At 48.3% G+C, this 18,864-nt stretch overlaps 1 protein-coding gene across 4 annotated transcripts in view; it reads left to right on the top strand.

Annotated features, from left to right (window-relative positions):
• Positions 1 to 18,864, top strand: part of Snx29 (sorting nexin 29) — a 401,413-nt gene that overhangs the window by 366,159 nt on the left and 16,390 nt on the right. For all 4 annotated transcript variants that reach the window (XM_057775566.1, XM_057775567.1, XM_057775568.1 and 1 more), the window contains one exon: positions 13,840 to 13,979. In XM_057775566.1, the coding sequence (XP_057631549.1) occupies positions 13,840 to 13,979 (140 nt within the window). The remainder of the gene's footprint in view (positions 1 to 13,839; positions 13,980 to 18,864) is intronic.

The following is an 18,864-nucleotide window of genomic DNA, read 5'->3' as shown; positions in this document are numbered from 1 at the left end:
AGCAGCGTGGAATGGGATTCTTGGCTTTCTCACTAGGCCATTTTCTTTGGTGTAATAGCAACCCCCATCAACTTGGCTTTGGGCTACTGATGAACGCAGACACTTTGATTCCAGAGACAAGCCCAACAGCTGCCCCTTTCCAGTGGATGGTGCTGATCTCCAGAGACCCTGTAGATAGATATAAGAGACTCTACAGATGTAAGAGACCTTCTAGATGTGGGTGTTGATGAAAGACCCTGTAGATGTTCCCAAGCTGGGTAGCAGGGGGCCATGGCCTTCCCACACTCTATTTATTTATTTATTTATTTATTTATTTATTTATTTATTTATTATACAATATTCTGTCTGTGTGTATGTCTGCAGGCCAGAAGAGGGCACCAGACATCATTACAGATGGTTGTGAGCCACTATGCTGGGAATTGAACTCAGGACCTTTGGAAGAGCAGGCAATGCTCTTAATCACTGAGCCATCTCTCCAGCCCTCCCACACTCTCTTGTACCACCTCAAAATCCTGTTGAGGTCTGTGCACCATGATGGGCTGTGTCCTGTGTTACCCTCCCAGGCTGAACCAGGCTGCTTTCCGGAGGCAGGAAGGACTCCAGCCATACTTTCCATGTGCTGTTCACTGTGGTCATTCAGTTGAGGGACCTGAAATTGGTGAAGACAGCACTGATCTGTGGAGTGTGGAGACAGGAGACTGTAAACAAGCCTATAATAAAGGTACATCTCCATGGTGCCTGATGCTCTGCAGTGACCAGGTAGGACTGTAGCTGGTCTGAACTGGTCAGGAGTCAGGGTGAAGACTGCTAAACTGAGGGGCAGTTGGCCTGTTGTCATTGCATGGGATGCGTCAGCACAAGACCTATGCTGGCCACACTTGTTCCACACCAAACACTCAGTTTCCAGTCCTTTCCTGCCGCTGAGCTGGAAAGATGCCTGTCCCCTGTGGAGACTCGGAATGCTGTGTCCAGCTCGGGACACCTGTGACCCAAGTAGGCAGATGCCCAACACATACGTACAAGCTTTTCCACCAAGGCTAGAGCTGGACAAGGTCAGATTGGGCTGCACATTGTGTCTTCTCCCTTGGGACTGTGAGGGGTTGGACTCTGGGGTTAGGGTGTATAGTTCAAATCTTGACACCAGTATGTAAATTAATCATCCTGCTGTACCTCAGTGTCTTCAAGCAGAAAGATAATGGCATCTCATTCTTGAGGTCATTGGAGGTCTTGTAAATATTGCTCCCACAGGAAGTATTCAGAAACCTTTGGCACTGGTGTCTGCCAGGTCAGGGTAGAATATGAGATGTTCTACATCTCCTGGTCTAAGTGCCTGTTAATGCCACCCACTGCCCACTACTCTCATTAGCTCTCCCTAGTGGACTGTGCATGGCCCCATTTTACAGATGGGGAAATTGATGCTCAGAGGGGCCAGCCCAAGGCTCAACCTGGTTATTTAGCCCAGTTTTTGTCATGGGATCTGAAACAGAACTACACTTTTGTTTGTTAGTCATTTTTGTCATTATAGCTGTGATGGTTTGAAATAAAATGGTCCCCAAAGGGAGTGGCACTATTAGGAGGTGTGACCTTGTTGGAGGAAGTGTGTCATTGTGGAGGTGGACTTTGAGGTCTCATATGTGCTCAAGATACCACCCAATGTTGCAGACCACTTCCTGTTCCCTGCAAGATACAGGACTCTCAACTCCTTCTCCAGCACCATGTCTGCCTGCACATTGCCATGTTCCACCATGATAATAATGAGCTGAACCTCTGTACTGTAAATGAGCCCTAATTAAATGTTTTTCATTATAAGAGTTGCTGTGGTCATGGTGTCTCTTCACAGCAATAGAAGTTGGTACGTGACTGGGGTGTTGGTGTGATAGGCCTGACCATGCTTCTGTTTGGAGGAATTTGGACTTTGGACCTTGGGATTAGGAAGGCAGTGGAATGCTTTAAGCACTCCTTAATGGGCCATCCTAGTAGGAGCCTGGAAGACAGTGAAGCTGAGGGTGATTTGATGAACTGGGGGACTGGCTCAAGAGGTTTCAGAGGAGAATTGTAGTTTGTTACCTAGAGATTGTACTTGTGTTATTTTGGTTAGGAATGTAGCTAGCTGCCTTTTGCCCTTGTTCAAAGTGTCTGTCTGAGGCTAAAGTGAAGAGTTTGGACTAATTCCACTGGTAGAGGGAATCTCAAAACAGTCTAGTATAGATTTTGTTGTGTAATTACTAGTGTTGACTCTAATCAAGATACATGATGAAAAGGAGTAAGCTGAGTGAATGAAATACTTTTTTCACAAAATGTAAATTTTGAAGAGAAAAGAGGCACCAGGAAGTGATTCTTTCAAATTACAGCTAAATCCCGTGTTCAAGGAGATAAATGGATTAAGAAATGGAATAAAGGGAGTGGTGACCTCAGGATAAGATCCCACCCAGCTAAGTTTCCAACTTGTGAAAATGAATTAGAGAAAAACTTAGTACCAGGTGTAATAGTGCATGCCTTTAATCTCAGCATTCAGAGGGAGAGGCAGGAGGATCTCTGAGTTTGAGGCCAGCCTGGTCTACAGAGTGAGTTCAAGGACAACCAAGCTTAAGCAATGAAGAAAATTATCAAAACCAGAAAGCTAGTGAAGATGTGATTGAAGAAGGCAGTCATATTTCAGCCCTAGAAAGCAGCAGAACTTGACAACTTCAACCATCTAGTTCTGTAGTTAAGGATAGAAGAAAGGGGCTGTGGAATTTGCCTCCATGTCTGAGGAAAGCCGCTGAGGCCAGGCATGTGTCCGGGGTGTCCTTGAATGGAGGCCTTGAGAGGCCATTGCATGAGCTGTGAAGTTGAAGCCTGGCTTGCCTTGGAGAACTCAAGATGTTGGGAGATGCCTGAGCCATGGGATTCCTGCCAAGAATAGCTGCTAACAGGGAGTGGAACCAGCCCAAGAGAGAGAAGTGTGTTGCAGTCAACACAGCTGAAAGGAGCTGGAGGTCTGAGGAGCCCTTTGACATCAGACATGGAGATGCAGAGTTTGGAGTTTTCCCAGCATGTTTTTGGTCTTGCTTTGGTTCAGTGTTTCCTCACCATACTCCCTTCCCTACATTTTGGAATAGTAATGTATATCCTGTGTCCTTATACGTTGGAAGTATATAATCTGCTTTATTTTGATTTTATAGGGGATTACAGTTAAGGGATTGCATGAATCTCAAAAGAGAGTTTTTAACTTTGTACTTTTAAACATTGAGACTGTCTTAAACTATGGGGATGTTTGAAGTTGGATTGAATGCATTTTTGCATTATGATATAGCTACAAGCCTTTGGAGGTCAGGCAATGGAAAGTGGTGGTTTGAAAGAAAATGGCCCCCAAAGGGAGTGGCAGTATTAGGAGGTGTGGTCTTGTTGGAGGAAGTCTGTCACTGTGGAGGCGGGCTTTGAGGTCTCTTATATTCTCAAGATACCACCCAGTGTTCCAGACCACTTCCTGTAGGACTGTCAGTTCCTTCTCCAGCACCATGTCTGCATGCACACCACCATGTCCCACCATGGTGATAATGGACTAAACCTCTGAACTGTAAGTGAGCCACAGCAATGAAAAGTTTTCCTTTATAAGAGTTGCTGTGGTCATGGTGTCTCTCCACAGCAACAGAAACCTTAACTAAGACAATAACCAAATACCTGATGGAATCAATAACTGAAAAGGGAAAAGTTTCTCTGGGTTTAGTGGGCCCATGTGTTTGGGCAGAACTTTGTGATGGCAAGAGCATGTAAAGGAGACTGCTGACCATTGGAGCAGACCACAAACTGGAAGACACGACAGGAAATAGGTAGGGGTAACATAGCTGTAAGGACTTGACCCCAGTCATCTGCTTCCTCCAGCTGGATCCCACCTCCTAAAATTTCTACAGTTTCCCCAAACAGCACCCCAAGTTGGTAGCCAAATGTGTAGATTCATGAGCCTGTGGGGACGTCTCCATTCAAATCAAAGTCGTTACTTTCTGCATAAAGTCCTTCACCCAAGAACTTGGATGGACCATGAAACCCTACAGCAGCTTCTGCGACTCAGTCAGCACTGGAAGCCACAGGATTTTGTCAGTGCCCTTAGGTTTGCAATGCGTTTGCGGTTGCTGTAGCCAGTAGACACTAGGACAGGTGAGTCAGCACAGAGGCCCTTGTGAGTGTTCACTCTAACTCCAGGGGGTGTGCACAATAGCAAGAGTGTTTCCTTTTGCTCCCGTGTATCTCTGTACCATGGCTTGAAATGTGTTTATCTTAAGGGGGGTGATAGACTTAACCAGGGCCATGTAGCATCCTGCCAGAGTCTTTTCCAGACCTCATGGTCACTGTTCTTGCCTCTCTGGGGACCACCACCCACAACTGCGGTGTGGAGCTGCTTCTATCTGCTTGTCTTCCCCCTTTTCTTCCTCCTGAATTCCTTTTTGTGAAGCAGGTGCTAGATAAATAGTGGGGTAGGAGGGGCCAGGTAGGAAATAACCTGACTGTGTTTATTTTTAAACTGAGTTACAGAACAGTGCCCAGGCACCACCAGGTGGGAGAGTGACTTTGACTTCATTGTGGAACACTGGGAGACTTCTGGGCCTGGGGTAGGTTCCTTGGAGGCAATGCAGGTAAGGGGGTGTCCTGTGACCTACCTCAGAGAATGCAAACTGCGGTGAGGAGCTGAGCAGACAGCCCCCTGATTGGCGAAGCATAAGCTCAGAATGTGGTGTAGCAGGTGCAGACCAGGCTGTAGGCATGGCTGACTCCAGAGCTCCCGCAAACCCTCACCTCTGATCTCTCCTCCTTTCTGTCTGCTCGCCTCATTCCCAGAAGGAAAAGGAGTAAACTCTACCATGATCTGCCATGCTCATGTGCCATATCCTGGTGGGTTTTTGTTGTTGTTGTGTGGGGGTGGAAGGGGTGCACACACATGGGAGCTAGGGGTCAACCTTCCTCAGGAGCATCCACATAGGATCTGTCATTGATCTGGAATGCTCCAAGTAGGCTTGGCTGACTTGGCCAGTGAGCCCCAGGAATCCCATAGCAAGCACTTGACTGACAGTCATCGCCCAGCCCACCTGTTAAATGGTTATGGTTATAGCTCATACGTACACCAGGGTTCTCAGTGTGTTTACACTATGCAGTCATCACTGTGGCCCTTTAGAAAATTCTCATCATCCCAGAAAGAAATGCATCTTTTAGAGTCATGCCTCATCTCCCCCCACCCCAGAAACCACTGCCACCCTTTCTTGCCAGTACCGGCATACCACTTTGAAAGTTTCTTATAAGTAAAGTTATGTGCTGTGGCGTTCGTGATGCACAGGACTGTTTTCAAGATTCATCTGTGTTATAGGAGGCAGCATTTTATTTTTATTGTCAAGTACTATTCCATTGTATGGATATACCACATTTTGTCTGGCCATACATCAGTTGATGGATACACGAGTTACTTCTCCCATTTCATTCCCTTAATTCCTTTCCATCTAGGAGTAGAATTGCTGGGTCACATGGTGTTTTGGTCTATTCAGGCCACTATATCAAAGTACCATAGACCAATGACTTATAGCCAAAAGAAACTACCTTCTCTCACTTCCAGAGGTGAGAAGTTCAAGATCAGGTCAGCAGTAGTGTCAGTCTCGGGTAAGGGGCTATTTCTTGTTCATAATGGCTTCTCCTAGCTGCAGCAGTGGGCCAGCCAGCTTCCCCGTTTTTTTGACAGGAATACTGATCCCATTAACCATTCAGAAGGGCTCCACCTGTACAATTGAGTCATCTTCCAAGTGCTTCACCTAACACTGCCTCCTGGGTCAGGCCTTTGTGTTTCCATTTAATTCAGGATCTTCCCATCTCCTGTGCATCTGCCTCCATGTTTTAGGATTACAGGCATGCAAGCTCAGTGCTTGTTGGGGGTGAGGTTTTAACATGCTAATTTGGAAGGAGCCCAAGCATTTGGGCTGTTGCATGTGTTAGGAGAGTGTTTAGCATTTTGAAGAACAGTCTGTTTTCCAAGCTGGCTGCTTCATTCTCTAAGCCTGTAATATACGAGTGTATTTGTTGACATGTGTATGTATAATTTCTCCATACTCTTGCCAGCACCTAATATTGCTGATTGCTCACATTCTGGAGAACCTGGAGCCCTACCTCTTTGTGTCATCTGTGCCTCCATAGACACTGACACTCAGCATCATCTCTTGTGCTTCTTGACTGTTTGCATGTCTTTGAAGAAATGTCTGTTGACTCATTTGCCCTTTTACAGTGTTTGGCTGTGGTAGCGGTTTGCTTACCTCAGACACAAAGCTGGCGTGTGCGTCATTTACAGATATCCCCTCCTCCTCATCCTGTGTTACCTTTCACTCTCTTGATGATGTCCTTTGTAGAAGACAGTTGTGCTAATGATGAATTCCTCTTTAATGTCATGTATGAGGAAGCTTTGCCAAACAGGGTTAAAAAAAACCTACTCCTGAAGTTTTTATTTTTATTTTTTTAAACAGTTTCTAAGTTTCAGCTCCGTCAGTCAGTTTTGCTATTCATTTGAGGCAGCCTCTGTCCATGGAATGGCAAAGAAATGTGCGAGTCACTTGTGGTTAGGGCTGAGCGAGCACCTTTGCTGTAAGACTACTCTCCTCCCATTGAGTTCTTGAAACTTTATGGAAAGAAAAATCAGCTGACCATAAATGTGAGACTCTATTTCTGGGCTTTGATTTCTTTTTTATGGATCTAAATATTTATCCCTCTGCTGTTTCCCTGCTGTCTTGAACACTGGGGCTGTGTAGTAAGTTCTGGAATTGGGAAATATGAGTCCTCTCACTCAATCATTTCTCAAGATTAGTTTGGCCACTCTGGGTCCCTTAAGTGTGTATATATATATGTATGAGTTTTAGGGTCACTTCTGGGATGGAGGAAGCAACTGGATTTTGAATAGGTATTATACAGAATCTGCAAATGAACGTGAGATACGATTGTCATTTTCAACTTAATAAGGTAAAAGTCTTCTCACCACAAACACAGGATCCCCACTCATTGAGGGCTAGAATTTCTTCTAATGTTTCAGAGTTTGCGCCTCATGCTGTCTTTGTTCAGGGGCCTATAATTGGGGTGATCACCATGGACAAGATTACGGATGCTCCAGCAACAGGGCCTGACGTGTGCCCACCCCATTCCAGGAGTGGCGTGCCTGCCTCTGACAGCATGGCTGTACACAGGAAGTGAAAACTGTTTACGGGACTATATTGCCGCATCAGCAGTGTCATGGTGGGGAAGGAAAAGAATGGCAGGAAGCATGGCTACATGCAAGCAGACATGGTGCTGGAGAAGGAGCTGAGAGTTCTCTCATGATCCACAGGCAGCAGGAATAGAGAGTCGCTGGGCCTAGCTTAAGCTTCTGAAACCACAAAGCCCACCCCAGTGATGTACTTCCTCCAAGGCCACGCCTCCTAATCCTTTCCAATAGTGCCATTCCCTAAGCATTCAAATCTATGAACCTATGGGGACATTCTTGTTCCAACCACCAGTGAACATCTGCAGTGATGCAAAAGCTCTTTGGGACCAAAAAGCTACTGTGCTTGCTTTTATCACCTCTCCTCCTGTCTTGAAGAGATCTCCTGGTCTCTTAGGTTCAGCAGGAATAGAGGGGCATCTCCAGGGATGAAAAGAAAGCAGGCTTAAGGCTATTCGCTCTGGTCCCCAGCAGCCAAGGTTTTCTTTTCTCTTTAGTCATGTTTTCCTGTGGGTCAGTTGTTGTACCCCTCCAAGGACCCAACCTGTGACAACTACTGAAGGGGGGGGGGTAGAAGAGATGTTTCACACTGGCCTGCAGACAGACAGGCTACCATACCATATCCAACTTGCCCTGAGCAGAGCAAATTTCCAGGACCTCTGTGATCCGCTTGCTCGACCACAGCCCAGCTAACGGGAGAACGTTTGAACTGTGGTATGTGGTTCACCCTATATGAACCACAGGGCCAGATGGTCTCTTATTTCTGTTCTTGGCAGAGCCGCAGGTCCACTCTGGTGTGTGCAAAGGCAAGGCAGCATGGTGGCTGTAGAAATCGGGCAGATGGTGTTTGCTATTAAGCTCAGCTTTTGGGGACTACTATGGTGTCCTCTCAAACATGCCCTTTTTCTTGCTGTCCCAGGCCGCATTTACCCAGGGACCGTCAGAACCCGACCAGGATGCTCCCAGGCTATTCATCAGTTTCCATGTGTGTGATGTGAGAAGCCATATTGCAGGATATGGGGCAGCTGGCTATAGGTCTTCAGTACATCCCTTGACCTCTCCTTAGGAGTGTCAGGGGACCTGGTTCAAATTCCAGCTCCATGAAGACCATGGACGGTGTGACCTTGTTGTTGTGTTTCAGGCACCCATGTGTCCTCCCTGTAAGATGGGGGTGCTCAGCTGTGGAAAGAATTTTGTCAAATCCCCGCTGGGCCTGTGCTCAGCTTGCTGTCTTTAGCAGTGTTGATTTTCATTCTCCTTTAAGTAAATATCTTTGCACACATTTCAGGAGATTTGGAGTGAATGTTGTAGCCTTCCATATCTGGTCTCAAATGCTAGCACCATGCTCTCTAGATGTGAACTATAGATGTGGTGATTGCATGGGAGCCTTGGGGCACCACCTGGAGGAATGGGCCTTCTCCCCAGGATCTAGCCCCCTTCTCATGAAGCCTCAGCCCTGTCACCTTGTGTTGGCCATAACCTGCCTGTGGTGCTGGTCTAATGTGAGGCCAGGAGGCAGAGATGGCTAAGTGAGCTAGTGCCACGGTGGGGACTGGAATGGGCACAGGAAGACCATTCAGGGAGGCTCTCTCAAGACTCTGACATTCTCTAGCCAGTGGCCTGTTTTGGATCTACCACTTGTGAAGCTGCTGCCTCTCAGCAGGGACTGGCCTGTCTGCTGCTCTCAGAAGGTGCCATGCTGTGCTTGATAAGAGCATAAGGGAGCCAGGGAGTGCAGCGACTTCTGTCCTTGGGGAAGGCACTGCTGGAGGGTGGAGCTTTCGCTGTAGCAAAGACCCCTGTCAGAGCCACCCTGAAATGGGGGGGGCACCCCAAGCATGTATTCAAGCTTCACCTTACAGCATCCACCCTAATTAAGAGCTATGCCTAATGGATCTCTTCTGCAGGGATAGATGCTCCCATCAAAACTGCGGTGTGCACCCTTGCTTACTCTGCCCACAGTTGACAATGGTGTCCAGACAAAGACGTCAAGCGGCCCCCACAGGTGCCTGGCAGGTTATGTGCCAGACTCACATCCAGTCCCATCCCTTCTAATCTGCAAGCTGGCTGCCACCCCCGGAGCCCAGTCAGAGCTCCCCAGTTTCTTGGGCCTTTAAGAACTGACGTGTACCTGTGATACCACCCCAGGTATACCCTGGATGACACACAGGCTCTGAAGGACCAGCTCACTGACATACTGGTCTTTTGTCCTACGCTCCCCTGTCCAGAAACCCTTAGAACCAAGAGCTTGTTTCTAGATCAGCCTGGCCTTCACCACCCACCGTTTTTGGGATCTGTATATTCTCTTGTGGACTGTGGCCTCCATGCAGCTCTCTCTGGCCACCAGTCTGCCCTTCCTACATGTATTTGTTATTTCAACCAGCATGCTTTCAAGGCTCATGTTATCCTTGGACATTGTGTGAGCATCTTGTGATGAAGGCTGAACTAGACCTATGTGAATATGCACACCAATGATGACAGGCTAGTGAATAAGACAAGAACACAGGGCTGCCGGACTTGAAAGGGAAGTTAAGGATCTGCTTTTGTTTGTTTAAAGAAATCACCCACTTTAGTCTTTTCAAACACTGCTTGGTCCATGTAAAACATGCCTGTGGGTTCAGCCTTGTCCATGGACTCCTGTCAGTACCTGTGGTAAGAATGGTGGGGACTGACACCACTGTCCACACTGCCCCCTTCAGCTTCTGGCTGACATCTAGCCTTGGCATCTTACATTGCAAGAGCAGCCAGGCATGCTGGTGCACACCTGCAACCCTGGCAGCAGGATCACAAGTTTAAGGCCAGCCTGGGATACAAATGTGAGCCTGTGTGAAGACAAAGTCAGACAGCTAGGAAAGCTCCAGAAGCAGCATGCTCTTGAAATGCGGACCTCAGCACTGCAGACGCGCTATCCTCTTTGTTGACGGTAGTCATGGTGTTTGGTTAAATAGGAACATGTCCTAATTTTCTAGAATTGTTGGTTAAATTAAGTATTTAAGAATGAAGTATCAGGTGGCTAAAATTGCTTATTACTTATTTTATTTTATTGTCCTGTTTTTGACATAGAGTCTCATGTAGCACAGGCATTCCTCAATTTGCTGCATAACCCAGGCTAGCCTTGAACTCCTGATCCTTCTGCTTCCACGTCCCAGGTGCTGGGATAACAGGAGTGCACCACCACAGCCAGCTACGGCTGTGTTAACATGGGCCAGGGTGCAGCTCGGAAGTAGAACACTTTCCTAGTGTGTGTGCGGCCCTGGCTTCAGTCCTGTAGCGTCACAGCTCGTCTAATGCAAAGGCCGGAATGACAAAACAACCGATGAGAACTTGCCATTGTTCATAATAAAGTAAACCCGCCACTGTGTACAGAGAGGATGGCATGGCCTTCCCACGTTGCTTGTGAGCAGTCTCTCCTTTGCCTGTGTCCCCATGGAGTATGGAGATTCAGGCTGAGGACCAAAGCAGAAGCTGTTGGGAGCAGTTCAGGGCTCAAGGTCAAAAGCCAGGCAGCCTACCTGGGTACTGAGATGATGGGTATCCCTCTGTGCCAGGCAGCCTGCTTTCATACTGAGGTGATGGGCATCCCTCTGTGCTAGACAGCCTGTCTTGGTACTGAGGTGATAGGCATCCCTCTGTGCCAGGCAGCCTATTTGGTACTGAGGTGATAGGCATCCCTCTGTGCCAGGCAGCCTGTCTTGGTACTGAGGTGATAGGCATCCCTCTGTGCCAGGCAGCCTGCTTTCATACTGAGGTGATGGGCATCCCTCAGTGCCAGGCAGCCTGTCTTGGTACTGAGGTGATAGGCATCCCTCTGTGCCAGGCAGCCTGCTTTCATACTGAGGTGATAGGCATCCCTCTGTGCCAGGCAGCCTGTTTGGTACTGAGGTGATAGGCATCCCTCTGTGTCAGGCAGCCTGCTTTCATACTGAGGTGATGGGCATCCCTCAGTGCCAGGCAGCCTGTTTGGTACTGAGGTGATAGGCATTTCTCTGTGCTAGGGAAACTGCCTTGGTACTGAGGTGATAGGCATCCCTCTGTGTATATACCATGGCTTCTGCTTAAGCTAAGGAGGAAGTGGGATTTCTGCGAACTGAATACAGGTGACTGTCAGGGAGAAGAAGGTCAGGAGGGTTTGCCTCTGCAGGTTGGAGGTTGTGTTGAGTTGAGGGTCTGAAATTGTACCTTAAAGACCCGTTTCTCTGCTAAGCTACCATTTAGTTTAGGAGCTGGGGTTGGTTCTTGTCACCAGCCTTGGTTGTGTCCTAAGGATGCAGCTCATGGGGAGCATGGGACACAAGGAAGACTCAAGGAGTGCTCTTGCTTCCTGGGGAGATGGTGCATTCTGGAAAGTGTTTATCATGCAAGCTTGAGGTCTGAGTTTAATTAAAACACCAAGTAAAAGGAAAAATACCTTAGCCTTAAAACAACAACAGACAAACAGAAAAACCGGGCATGATGACGCATGTTTGTAATCCTGTCACTGGGGAGGCAGAGAGAGAGACAGGAGGATCCCTGAGGTTCACTGGCCAGCTAGCCAGCCTACACAGTACCTCTGGAGGGATGACACCCAAGGTTTTTCCCTGCTCTCTCTCTCTCTCTCTCTCTCTCTCTCTCTCTCTCTCTCTCTCTCTCTCTCTCTCTCTCGCAGTTAGACAATGGTTGCTGCTCAGTTTGATTTTCTATAATCAAAACAGCATGGGTTCCTCAGTACTGGCTCTCAATGTGAATGGTACTAGGAAAGGGGGTTCCTCCATGTGAAACCCTATCTGCCAAGTCATGACTGCCTGCAGGACCTGGGTGAAAGGAGACATTTATTATTCAAGTGATACAGGGGCAGGCCAGACTGTTGGCAGGGGGTTGTCCTCTGGCTTCCACATGGGACACTTGCCATCTCTGACCCCTGCGGCTATAGTGCCCATTATCCCTGTCCAAGCCCAGAGCCCTCCACAGCACCCCTGCCCCCAGGGTTGACAGCACCTTTCCCATCTTCTTGCTGTAGAGCCTTTCAAGCTGGCCTTAGAGGTTTCTCATGCAAATTAAAACCCAGGCCCATTCCCATCAACCCTGTCAGGAATGAACATCTAATTACTTGATGTGTTAAGTGTGGAGACCAAGGAGCAGAATCCAGCATCCAGACCCAGTGAGCATAGTCCAAGTGGCTCTGGCTTGGGCTGGAAGATCCTTTGCTGCCTTGATCCTACCAGGCTGAGGAGGTTTCAGCCACTGACCAGGGGCAGTGCTGGTTGTGACCGTCCAACCCACAGGACTGGAGATGCGCTGGGGTGACTTGTGGCATGGCTTTGGACAAGAAAACCTTGCTGCCTTTATAGGGTCGGGAAAGCCCTGCTAGCAGAGTCTCCCTGGTTCTTCCTCCCACACAGTTCCTGAAGGAGACTTGCCAGAGAACACACAGGGCTCCGTAAAACTGTAGTCTCAGAAAAGCTGCAGTACTGTCTGCATCTACGCATGTCCACTACTGCAGAGCCCGCTCTTCTATGTGGGGTGGACTTTTGAAAATGTCACTCTTCTGGTACCAGGCATCTGTCCACTTGTGCTCTCACCCCAGCCCATGGGGAGTTCTCTGCTGGAGATCAGGGCACTAGGAGGCTTGCCTCAGCACCATCTCACTGGACAGAGTGCGTCTGAGCCCCTGGGGAGATGGCCCCTTCCTGTGGTCCGATGGCGAGGGTGAGCTCTGCTGTAGTCAGCAGCTTCCTCAGTTGCTGTGTGATCGCGCAGACTGTGAGGCTGCGGGTCCCTGCTCCCCCACAGCCTTCTCCTCTCTGCACTGAGCCCAGAAAGAGGGAGCCTTCACTGGCACCCATACTGCCCACATTCTTTGTCATGATCCAGAACCCACCTAGGCAAAGGCATGCAGGTAGAAGTACCTGGAGAATGTGAAGGTGCAAGCCACTGTCTGGGCAGGGATCTTGCCTGCCAAACCACAAGACACAGGATAGAGTAAGGCTGGGTGAGAGCACACACTCGGAGACTTGGAGTGTGTACCCGGTGTGACCATCTGACTCGGACACTGTGCCTGCCTTCCGGGCTGTGCCACACAGGTTCAGCCACATTTTGAAGAGATGGTAAAATTTTTTGTTCATAGAACCTTTTGTAATCAGTGACAGACTCATATTTTGAAAAACTGTTAGCACAAATTAAGCATGCCCTCCAAAGGATAGCAGTGTGATAAATAACTATTATACCAGTGGTTACCAGATTTACTTATGTCACCTCCCGTGGCCTGCGAACTCCATCGGAGCCACTGTTCTGTCCTTGGTCTCTGATGCCACACTTAGAATATTGTGACACCAAGAAAACAGCCACACCTAGTGATTCATTCATTCGTTCGTTCACTCTCACTTTGTGGGAGCACACTGTACACAGGTATTGGACCTGCCTTCCTATGCTTGATAAAAATAGCATCCCAGACATCTTTCCCATGGCACACGTAAAGCCTTGGAGACCAGTTGTGCACAGCAGTGATTGAACCCAGCACCATGCACACGCTAGACAAGTGCTCCACCACTGAGCTGTATTCCAGATCCTCTGACAGTTGTTGCCTGATGGGTGCGTGTTGGACAAGATCCCCTCTGAGATGACACAAGCATACTGAGTACACATTCTACCTGCCTTCCTAGGACGCCAAGTTCGTGGAGGAGCGACGAAAGCAGCTCCAGAGTTACCTACGCAGCGTCATGAACAAGGTCATCCAGATGGTGCCTGAGTTTGCTGCAAACCCCAAGAAAGAGACCCTGGTGCAGCTGGTGCCCTTCTTTGTGTGAGTACCTGTTCCGGGGGAATACTCCTGGACACCACACCAAGCTCTGCTTCCTATGCTTCTTTGGAAGTTAGGAGCCAGTTGCTCTGTGCAGTGTCTGTGACTTGTGGAGCAGGTGGTACCTAGGAGCTGTCGGTGGTGCTGAAATGCAAATTCCACCTTGCACTTTGGGAGACCTGCGTGAGTGAGCGTCCTTGATGGTCTCTGTCCAGGACTGTGCTTAAAATTTTTATTACCTTTTAAAAATGTGTGTGTGTGTGCGTGTGTGTGTGTGTGTGTGTAAGTCAGAGAACAACTTGCAGTTGCTTTTTCTCCTTCCACCACGTGGGTTCCAGCGGTCCAACTCAGGTCAGCAGGTGTGGCAGCAAGTGCCTTTAGGTATGTGGGCAGTGCTTGAGATGGGACCTTATCAGTGACAGTCACTCTGCTCCAAGTGTCATCCTTGCCTGAGGCGTTTATGTCCTTGCAGTTAGAGTGATCGTGGCACAAAGCCCTATGGTTTTCAATGTCTTCAGGTACTGTTGAAGGTGATGATAGTGTTTCTAATATACTTTCTTCATGCAAGTCCCAGGTGAGAAGCCATAGGAAAAAGCCTGTGGGTCCCTGCAGGAACATTTGAGAATATCATTTGAGAAGCCTTTGTCTGAGTCTGGATAATTTGCTGAGACAAAATTAAAGTTTATTTCCACTGGGGCTCTTTAAAACAGTATGCAGCAAGGCATCTGGGGCGTTCACTCCCACAGTGATGCTACAGCCAGGCTGATTTCCACTGTTTGTGGGATGCGCCAGAACTTCCAGGCTGAGCTTCTGACTAGACAGAGCCACTTTCTGCCCTGCAAAGGCCCTTCTGTTGTAGCTGAGAAGACGCTCATGGGTTCTGGCTGTCTCAAGGTTTGTGAAAAAACATGCATCTCGTGCACTGTGTGTTGAAAGATGCCTTCCCCTATTTACTGTTACCCAGTTAGTAGGACACCAGGGCCTGGGTATTCATACTGGGGGAAGGCCACAGTACATCATGAAAAACACTAACTCGTCTCTCACAGACATCTCCAGCCCAGGTGTGTTGGGAATTAACCTTTCCCTATGACTCCCAGAAATTTGGGCTTTATTTTCTGCTGTAGAGCCCCAAGAGGACTGAAGGCAAGGAATCTGAGGGTCCCAGCTGGCTCCAGAAGGCCAGCACCAGTGTTTGTTCCCACATGCCAGGCTGCTGGGCTGTGACAACTGTACTACTGTGTGCAATAGTTCCTGAATGCAGGCTCAGCAGTTTGTGTTAATCGGTGCTGTGAGAGATGCTTTCTGTCCCTGATTAGTGCACAGAGCGCAGGGTCCAGTTTTGTGAGCTTTAAGAGCAAAGGGAACTTCAGCAGGAGACCAGGGAGTGGAAGTTTGACCAAACACTGGGCTACACTCTGGGCAGCACTAAATAGCCTGTTCCTTTGGCTTTCCTGGACATTACAAATTAAGCTACATCTCCTGTCCTTTGTGGGCATGATGAGACTACAGGGTGAAAGCTGCAGGTGATTCAGAAAGGTGATCTGCAGCCAGATCTTGGCCATACTAGCAAAGGTCCTCACGACCTTTGAGGACCATGAGACCAGCATCCCCGATGAAGTTCCCAGTGAGAGAGTTACAGTTAGAGATACGTACAGACATGTATACACACATACACACACACTCTCTCTCTCTTTTACACACACACACACAGATACACAGACAAGTATACACATATACACAGAGATATATAGACAAGTATACACACATACACATTCACACAGACAAGTATATACACATATTCATACACATTCATACAGATACATAGGCAGTCTCACACACAGAGGTTCACAGTTAAATATAAACACACAGACAAGTATACACACATACATATGCACTCACACAGACACACAGGCAAGTATACACACACATATATACATACAGATACAGATAAATATACACATATATATACACAGATATATATATATACATAGACAAGTGTGTACACATATATACATATACTCACACAGATACATAGATAAGCCTACACACATACACATACACAAACACACACAAATGTGCACACACAGACACAGACACACAACTATATGAACACACGTGTGCGCATATGCATGTATTTCCAATTAACGAAATAAACCCTCAAAGCATTATTGTTACTAAATCTCTACAGCTGTCCTTTGGGTCTTTCAGACACTTTGTCTTATTTTCATGTGAAGTTAGTGAATATTCAGGATGCATTTCCGAGACACTGTCACAGTCAGATGGGCCAGCCTCATGCCGCACCTGTCTTTTCTCATCGTCTTCTAGACTCTCCATTTCCTGGTGGAATTGTATGAAGGTGCCGTTAAAATGCCAACCCCACAAGGTTTTGTAACAGTTAGATTATAGTGATATGATTACACGTATAGACTATTTTATAACGTGTACAGCCAGAGAGGAGGCATAATTGATCTTAGGGCTGCTCCCACCACATGGGGAGCCTAGGCAGAATGGTGCCCTCACCTAGGTTTGGGGATGCAGTTGGGAAACTTACAGCCTGTGAGCATACCTGATCCCTCTGTTTCTGAAGTGACGTGGTTGCCGCTATAAAACAACTGAACACCATCAGATTAAAACATTGAGATTCCAGGCTTCTCTTGAACATAAGATTGATCTTGCCCTGCCCCCCACCATAAAACACTCGCCTTTGGCCACTGGTGACTCTGTTCCCCTCAGATCCTGCTGTTTCCTAATGCTACCCCGGTCTCCCCACCACACACATCACTCTCTGGCTGGTTTCAGACGTGCTCATGGTGTCATGTGCTCACTGAATCACACACTCACAGGACCTGCCTAGTTCTGCAGACTCGAGGGTGTGGCTCTGAACCATGGCCACTCTTCCCAGAGCCCGTCCACATAGTTGATGGACTTGGGATACATGCATTTGCTCATGCCGTGTCCCTGCCTGTCTGTTCTGTGAGCCAATCTGTGTTTACTTCCTATTTTAGTAGCCTATCCCCCCCTGGAGATATGACAGGGAGCAGGGAAGATCAGACCCCTGAGAGGAATTGAGTGGTGAATTCCCCCCTGAATATTCCATTAATGTTCTCAGGGTTCTGCAGTGTTGGTCTAGTTGGGACAGTGCCTGCTCCCACACACATTCTACAGGTGTCAGTGCCGTTACATGTCCAACTTCATGGCTGTCGAGCGGCCAGCCAGCCTCACAGATCTGAGAGTGGACTTGAATGAGAGCAGGTTGAATGTGCTTTCCCCACTTTGGCTGCAGCCGCTCTGAGGCCTAAAGTGGGACAATGGAAAGTGGGCATTTCTTCTCCATTTTGGACTCTGTACCAGTGTGGCACATGGGGATGCCAGGCTTCCCCTGCATACACCAGATAGGGAGCAGAAAGATGGCAACCCCTACTGTCCACTCTGAGGAGCCCCACATTGTCTGTGTTCTCCGAGCACTTGTTTTCTTAATTAAATTTTTGATTTACTTTACATACCAACCAGTTTCCCTCCTTCCTCTCTTTCTGTTCAGAAAGGGGCAGGCCTCCCATGGGAGTCAACAAAGCATGGCATATCAAGTTGAGGCAGGGTCGAGCTCCTCCCCCTGCATCTAAGCTGGGCGAGGCAATCCAGCATGGGGAATAGTTTCCCATAAACCAGCTCGTACGCCAGGGACAGGTCCTGATACCACTGCTAGGGCTCCCACACAGACCCCACATGCAGACAGCCTAGGTCGGTCCCACACAGGCTCTCCAGCTGTTGGTCTGGGGTCCCAGGACTGCAACCTGCTGTGGAGGTTTACTCGGGTCCCTGGGGAAAAGTTGGTGCCATTAATGAAGGGAGGGCTGCCTTGAAGAGTTCCCTGAGGAACTGGGCAGCACATCCCAAGGCTTCAGTGATTTGCTAGGCTGTCATTTAACATGTTACTAAAACATTTCTTTATAGAGGAACTCGCCCCTTGGGAGCTGCCAGGCCCCTGGTGGGACAGGTGAGGGAGACAAAGTGAAGTAGGTCTCAGCACAGAGGTCAGCAGGGGTGTGGTCCCTGTTTTTCCCCCATTCACCATTACTTTTACTCCAGATGTTGTTAAATATAGATTCTGCTGAAATGAGAAATCCATGCTCTCCCACAGAGCAATTAAGTTTTGCCCAGGGTCACAGCCTTGTCTCTGCCAGGGCCCACTTGAGCCCACACTGAGGCTTTTTGTCTCAGAAGGGGTTACTGATGTGCACAGCGCAGAACCTGCTATCCTAAGCTGATGTGGCAGATGATCAGGAGCCTTCTAGGCTCCACAGTCCTCGTCAATGCTGAGCTGTTCAAGAAGTGGAGAGGGTTTAAAAATAAGTGTAACTTTTTTTTTTCTTTTTTTTTTTTGGTTTTTCGAGACAGGGTTTCTCTGTAGCTTTGGTGCCTGTCCCGGAACTAGCTCTTGTAGGCCAGGCTGACCTCGAACTCCCAGAGTTCGAGCCTGCCCCTGTCTCCCGAGTGCTAGGATTAAAGGCGTGCGCCACCACCGCCCGGCCAAATAAGTGTAACTTTAATAGCATTGAGAGTATCGTGCCTTGCTTTGTTGAACTCTGACCTTCCACAGCATCCCAGTCTCTGTTGGCTGCCCAGGTAGCTCCTGTGTGACCTGGGGCAGGAGGCTGCCTGTGTCCTGGATCTAGATTTAGTCAAGAGGCACCCAGCAAAGCCCAAGGTTGTAAGCCTTTCTCCCAGCCCTCCTCTGCTACTGTGTTGCAAGGATAGACTCATGTTTCTCTCCTTTTCCTCCTTCCCCATTGGTTCATTGTGCCTTTGCAGATGCTGAGTGCGCTGTAAACAACGGGCATGCTTGCAAATGAAATAAAGGCTAATTATGCTAATTTCATGGAATGTGCCA

Source organism: Chionomys nivalis, chromosome 7 (genome assembly GCF_950005125.1).
Source record: "Chionomys nivalis chromosome 7, mChiNiv1.1, whole genome shotgun sequence".
Taxonomy (NCBI): domain Eukaryota; kingdom Metazoa; phylum Chordata; class Mammalia; order Rodentia; family Cricetidae; genus Chionomys; species Chionomys nivalis.
This window is presented reverse-complemented; position numbering and strand designations above follow the sequence as displayed.